The sequence below is a fragment of the Malurus melanocephalus genome, unplaced genomic scaffold, assembly GCF_030028575.1.
Source record: "Malurus melanocephalus ecotype Western Australia unplaced genomic scaffold, MMel_1.1 scaffold_321, whole genome shotgun sequence".
Taxonomy (NCBI): domain Eukaryota; kingdom Metazoa; phylum Chordata; class Aves; order Passeriformes; family Maluridae; genus Malurus; species Malurus melanocephalus.
Genome location: NW_026623553.1, coordinates 58,367 through 64,524, shown reverse-complemented (window position 1 = coordinate 64,524; position 6,158 = coordinate 58,367). Strand labels below are relative to the sequence as shown.

The window sequence follows — 6,158 nt, the reverse complement described above, 5'->3', positions numbered from 1 at the left end:
TTGTTCTGGTATTTCTGGGAGTGTATGTGGAAATTCCTCCCCAGAGAAGGATGCCCATCAGTGACTCCTGAACACTGAAGGAGAGATTTGGTCCCATGCATTGAGATGGCTGAGGAGCATCAATCTCTGTTCAGTAATTACYTTGCTACCTTTAATAACATTTAATATCAATATTGCTTCAAAAGTAGTGCATTGCTGCAGCAGTTGGAGCTACCTACAATGTGCAATAAATAATTCAGATTAAGATCTTYTAGTCTAATCACAACCACCATTAATTTAAATACATTATTTATGTAGCTATTTTTGGGTTACCATCCTTAATCCTGAAGGACAAAGTCGTATAAAGGCTCAGTTGCACCTGTACAACTCTTTAGACATAAACCAGTGGCCCAGCTTGGGACTGGATCAGACTCCTCAAAGAGGAGGAGCCCTGGAAGCTGCAGAGCTTGGGACCTCCATCCATGTGCAGGCAACGCAGGGGTGGGACTGGGATGGTGGCTTGGCCCCGGGGAGCCCTGACCGCGCTGAAAGGCAACCAKGAGCTGTGTCAGTGTCGCCCGGGGCGGCCCCGGAGGTGCCGGTGCCCCTCGGGGCCGGTGCGGGGCCGGTGCGGAGCCGGTACCCATCTCGGGCCAGGCTGATGCCGGGCCGCACCTCAGCACACAACACCCCCCCAAAATGGCGGCGGGCGGGCGGCGTGAGGGAGCGGGAACTGTCACGTGATGCCGCTCCACCCAATCAGCGCCGGGCGACGCCTCCGTGGCGGGAAGGGAAGCGAGGGGAGGGGTCACTGCCTCCGTGACAACCAATCAGCGGCGGGCTAGGGGCGGGACCAAAGGGGAGGCGTCACGTGTCTCCGCGCCAGCCAATCAGAGGCGGACCGTGTCGGCGCCAAGATGGCGGACGATAAGGTGAGCGGGGAGGGCCGGGGTGAAGGCCCGGAGGGCGGCCTGGAGGGGCTGGGRATCAACTCCGTGTCTCCGGCAGGACTCACTGCCTAAGCTGAAGGACCTCGCCTTCCTGAAGGGGCAGCTGGAGAGTCTGCAGCGCAAGGTGGAGGACGAGGTGCAGGCCGGCGTGGGGCAGGTAACGTGTGGGCTCGGGGCGGGCAGGCTGCCCCCTCTGAGAGGGACTGGGGGGGAAAACAAGTCCCAGGGGAAAAACAACCCAGCACCCACCCCTGGGGCACGTCCTGTGTCTCCCCGATCCCGTCCGGCCGTGCCTCACTGTGCTCTCCCCTCAGGACGGGTCCTTGCTGGCATCGCCTTTCCTCAAAGGCTTCCTGGCCGGATACCTGGTAGCCAAACTCCGCTTCTCGGCCGTCCTGGGCTTCGTCGCTGGCACCTGCACGGGAATTTACGCTGCCCAGAACTACGCCGTGCCCAATGTTGAGAAGACGATTCGGGACTATGTGAATTCACTRAAAAAAGGTCGGGACTAGCGAGGAGGATCCCGGAGCAGCAGGGACTGCAGGAATGGTGCTCCTTAGGTAGCAGGCACAGAGCACCCCCACGGTTCTGGGAGGCACATCACCTGCACCCTTCTTTTCCCTGGAAAAGGGCTTTGCACCACACCACTGCGACACATCAGGGAGCTGGTGATGGGTGTTTGTTGGGCATCGTGGCAGCAGTGATCACTGCACTAACCCACAGCAGCTTGAGAGCACTGAGGGACTGCCAGCTGCCTTTTCCCCCCTCACCTTTCCCTGTGCCCCTGTGGATTAAGGGGCTGCTATGCCCTGTGTGCCCTGTCACCTGTGTGCCCTGGGAACCTGAGGCTGCTGTGCCCTGTCACCTGTGTGCCCTGTAACCCGTGTGCCCTGCCACCCAGCCCACGCTGTGCCCTGGGAATGTGCTTTGTGCGGCTTCTCAGGAAGGCTTGTAGTTCTCCTAACGAGAGACARCACCCTGCTCTCCTGCTGCACCAGGAATGCTGCAGGGAACATCCAGGCTCATTAAATTCTTGGTATTTGGTCTCTTCAGTGTTGCAGGGTGAGAGTCTGTCTGGCCTCTGCACTGATAGCAGCTCACTCGTGCTGGCTCCTGCCTGGAAATGGGGATGTTTGGGAATGCTGCTGGCTCTGCCAACAGGCTGCTCCAGAAGGGGCTGTGGGCACTGATGCTGCTGCTGTCTGTGGCCATCTAYGGCTCCCACGCCCCCCTCCTGACCCTCTGCAAGGTGGATGGGGCCATCCCGTTCAGCTCCACRTCCGTGGTGGTCCTCGTGGAGCTGACCAAGCTGGTGCTGTCCCTCCTGTTCCTGCTGGCCGGGGCACGGGAGCCGCTGGGAGCGGCGGTGTCCTGGCGTCACGCCGCGCCCTTCGCTCTCTCGGCCCTGCTCTACGCTGCCAACAACAACCTGGTGGTGCACATGCAGCTCTTCATGGACCCCAGCACCTTCCAGGTGCTCAGTAACCTGAAGATCGTCAGCACRGCGCTGCTCTACAGCCTCCTGCTGCGCCAGCGCCTGGGCTCGCGCCGCTGGCTGGCCCTGCTGCTGCTGCTGGCTGCCGGTGTCACCTACAGCTGCGGGGGCCTGCGGGGGCCCAGTGACCCCCGTGGGATGCACCTGCACGTCACACCCGTGGGGCTGCTGCTGCTCTCCATCTACTGCCTCATCTCCGGCCTGTCTGCYGTCTACACCGAAGCCATCCTGAAAACCCAGGCGCTGCCCCTCAGCCTCCAGAACATCTTCCTGTACTTTTTTGGGGTCCTGTTCAACCTGGTGGGCTCCGTGTGGAGCAGTGCAGAGGGCGGGTTCCTGGAGGGTTTTTCCCTGTGGGTGCTGCTGGTTGTGTTCAGCCAAGCCCTGAACGGCCTCATCATGTCTGTGGTGATGAAGCACAGCAGCAACATCACCAGGCTCTTTGTCATCTCCTGCTCCATCCTGGTCAACGCCCTCCTCTCTGTTGCCCTCTTCAACCTGCAGCTCACCCTCCTCTTCTTCATGGCCGTGGTGTGCATCGGCCTGGCTGTACACCTGTACTATGGAGTCACGTAGCCACTGCCTCCCTTCTCCGTGTTGGGCAGCCCCAGCCCTTCCTCAGGGCTGGAACCATTCCTGGTGAGCACCTGYACAGCTCCAAGGACCTCCCAAGGAGGAGTACTGAGGGGAAGAGCACCCTGTCCCTGCTTCCATGGGGAAACTGGGCTCTACTCCAGTCCAGCCAGGCTGTGTGCCATGGAGTTCCTGTGGSATCAGGCATGTCCAGCCTGAACCCCTTGTGCATGGCTCATAGTCTCAAGATGCACCAGGGAGGGGTCAGGTTAGAYATTGGGAGTAATTTYTTCACAGAGGRGCTGATTAARCATWGGAAGGGGCTGCCCAGGAAGTGGTRGAGTCACCATCCCTGTAGGGGTGTAAAGAAAGACCGGGTGTGTCACTTAATGCCACAGCCTAGTTGACAAGGTGATGCTGCGTTACAGGTAGGACTTGATCTCASAGGTCTTTTCCCACATCACTGGTTCTGGGACCCTGTGTCCCATGTSCTCAAGCTGCTTCCCCACACCACAGTGGCCTGGGAATGCTCTGGCAGGAGTTGGCCCTGCTGCACCTCCTGCCAGCCCAGCATGGGACTGGTGCCATTTCAGCGCCCATGGATGCTGCTTAATCCCCATCATTCCTGGTGCTGCTTCTCGGGGTCTCTCCCACCTCCGTGGTTTTCCAGCCTTGCCCCTGGCTGGAACCTTTCTCCTCAGGCCCCTGAGGAACCTTGCTCCTCCACCCTTCCTGGGCAGTGTCTCTGGTCTCAGCTGAGCAGGCACGGATTGGGGGATGTGGGAACTGTTTCATCTGCTCCCCAAAAGGGAGATGCCCCCCAAATTTGTACCAAGTTCCTGGCAGGCAGAGGCCACCCGGGGTATTAAAGCTACGGTTCAACAGAATCTGTGYGTCTGTCCTTTGTCTGCCATCCCTGTGGGAGGTTGTCTGTGTCCCTTGGGACAGGTWTGGGTGCCAGGGATGTGTCAAGAGCCTGACAACAATCATGGGTGAGGGGTACCAGCTTTATTCCATGTGGCCCGCACTGGGGGCTGCCAGCCCTCCCAGCAGGCTGAGCCTGTGCTCCCACAGGCAGGTTCCCAGCAGGGTTTTTCCTCTCTGGGCCAGGTTTCCACAGGGAGCAGTGGCCAGAGTGGGCAGGAGGGGAGGCTGTGCCTGGCATAATTCGGTGATTGGGACTGTCCAGTCTCCCGGCAGCACTGGTGGCTCAGTGCAGGGAGGGGTCTGCAGGGACCCTGTCCTGCCAGGCCAGCTGTCCCCATGCCCTGGGGCATGGCTCAGGGGGTCTGTGTGGTGGCATTGGCTGTGCCCACTCGTCGGGCAGCCTGCAGGTGCTGGTTGTGCTCGGCGAGCTCCACGGCGTCCTGGAGCACCTCCCGCAGCAGCGCCCGGTGCCGGCGCTCCAGGGCCTCCCGCTGCTCCTCTGCCAGGCGCTGCTGGTCCCGGAGCACCTGCGGGACCCGGGGCAGTTGGCACAGCCCTGGCACAGCCCTGGCACAGCCAGAGGGGTGTCCCCAGGCCTGCCAGCACACCTGCAGCAGGTGCTGCCTGCAGGCTTGCATCTCCTGCTGGTGATTGTGCAGCAGGGCCTCCAGGTCCCACTCAGCTGCCTCCCGCTCCCGCAGCGCTGCCTCCAGGCTCAGCCCCAGCGCGGTCACCTCCTGCTGCCAGCGCTCTGTGTCCCACTGCGGGGAACAGGGACAAGGTCAGGGCAGCTCCCCGGGCTCTGCTAGGGAGGGCAGTGCCAGGGGAGGAGAGGCTGGAGCTCGTAGTGCTGGGTTCTGCCTGTGGCCACCTCTGCGCTGCGCTSCTGGGCTGGCACAGCCCCGGCCCCAAGCTCTCTCTGCAGTTGCCGGCAGTGCTGGGCCCGCAGCCGCTGCCGCTGTGCCCTGGCCAGGGCGYGCTGGACCTCCAGGGATGGGCCCGGCTGGCACCGGCTCCCTGCCTGGGGGAGAGCGGAGCAGGCTTGGATGGCGCCAGGACCCAGTGCTGGCAGCACAGAACTGCACACCGACCCCATGGGCTGCCACTCACACTGTCACCCCTGGGCCATGGCTGTGACACTTTGCTCTGGGATGGKCCCTCCAGCAGCTCCCRTCYTGCTTGGCTTTSCCCTCCCTGGCTGCTCCTRCTGTYCCCTCCCTGGCTGTTCCCKCKGTCACCSTGTCCTGCTGTGGGGACAGGGAAGGACAATAAGTGTGACATGGGGAGCAGAAGAAGGAYGTTCAGATGGAGGAGTGAAGCCTTTCCCACCGTGTAAAGCCATGCTCCGTGCCCACATATCCTCCACCCATGTGTGGGACGCGTGCCTGGCCCCACGCTCTGGCCCTGCTGGCTCCAGGCTGGTGCTGCTTGGGGCACTCTGGGTCCCAGGCTGCTGGCCTGGGTCTGTATTCCCTGCAGAGACCTGGTCCTATGAGGGAAGGGGGAGATGTTACAGGGACACAGCCAGGGTTCGGGGCTTCTCCTGCTCCGGGGCTATCCCTGCATGAGGGGGCCTGGCCTGACCTCTGCCCACCTTGGCACTGGGCTGGTGCATCTCGCTTGTTCCGAACACCTCAGCTGCTGCCTGCTTTTTCTCCCACCTTTGACTCTTCAGCACCTGGGAAAGGAGAACTGGAGGTCCTTTTTGGGGTGCTTCRGACCTCCAGGCCTGGCGTGGCTCCAGGGACACATCCCACCCCCCATCTCACCCCTGAGGCAGCCGCAGCCCCTGCCCTCACTGCTGGACAAGGGTCGTGACACCAGGGTGAGTCAAGAGCCTGGATCTTACCAACCCAGGGAATGAGTGCYATCCTGGTCCCATGTGGATCCAGGGGCATTCCCCACCTGCAGCTCCCGCAGGGCTCTCTGCAGCCGGGCCACAGCCATCTTCTGCTCAGGGAGGCCGGCTCCAGCCAGCAGCTCCRTCCGCAGCCCTCGGATCTCCCTCCGGCGTGCCGCGATCTCCTCCGCAGGGTCCCAGAGCGTGACCGAGATGGTCTTGGTCAGCCCCTTCACCCTCTCAGCCAGCCCCAGGGCTCCCAGGATCTCCTCTCTGGAGGTGTCTGGAGAACAGCGAGCCCTGGGCAGGGGCCATGAGGGGCCACCAGCACAGGAGGTGCCAGGGCTATGGGATGAGTGGAGCTGGTGTCCAGCCTCCAATGGCTGCAGGTGTC

At 61.9% G+C, this 6,158-nt stretch overlaps 2 protein-coding genes across 2 annotated transcripts; both read left to right on the top strand.

Moving 5' to 3' along the window:
* The first annotated feature begins 855 nt into the window (after positions 1-855).
* SLC35A4 (solute carrier family 35 member A4) lies at positions 856-1,745 on the top strand. The gene is made up of 3 exons (XM_057377700.1): positions 856-911; positions 988-1,086; positions 1,244-1,745. The coding sequence occupies exons 1-3, from the start codon at positions 897-899 to the stop codon at positions 1,439-1,441; spliced, it is 312 nt and encodes a 103-aa protein (XP_057233683.1). The 5' UTR covers positions 856-896; the 3' UTR covers positions 1,442-1,745.
* Positions 1,744-3,301, top strand: LOC130580294 (probable UDP-sugar transporter protein SLC35A4). Its single transcript, XM_057377699.1, has one exon. It carries the CDS (start codon positions 2,053-2,055, stop codon positions 2,998-3,000), a length of 948 nt encoding a protein of 315 aa, XP_057233682.1. The 5' UTR covers positions 1,744-2,052; the 3' UTR covers positions 3,001-3,301.
* Positions 3,302-6,158: the final 2,857 nt, after the last annotated feature.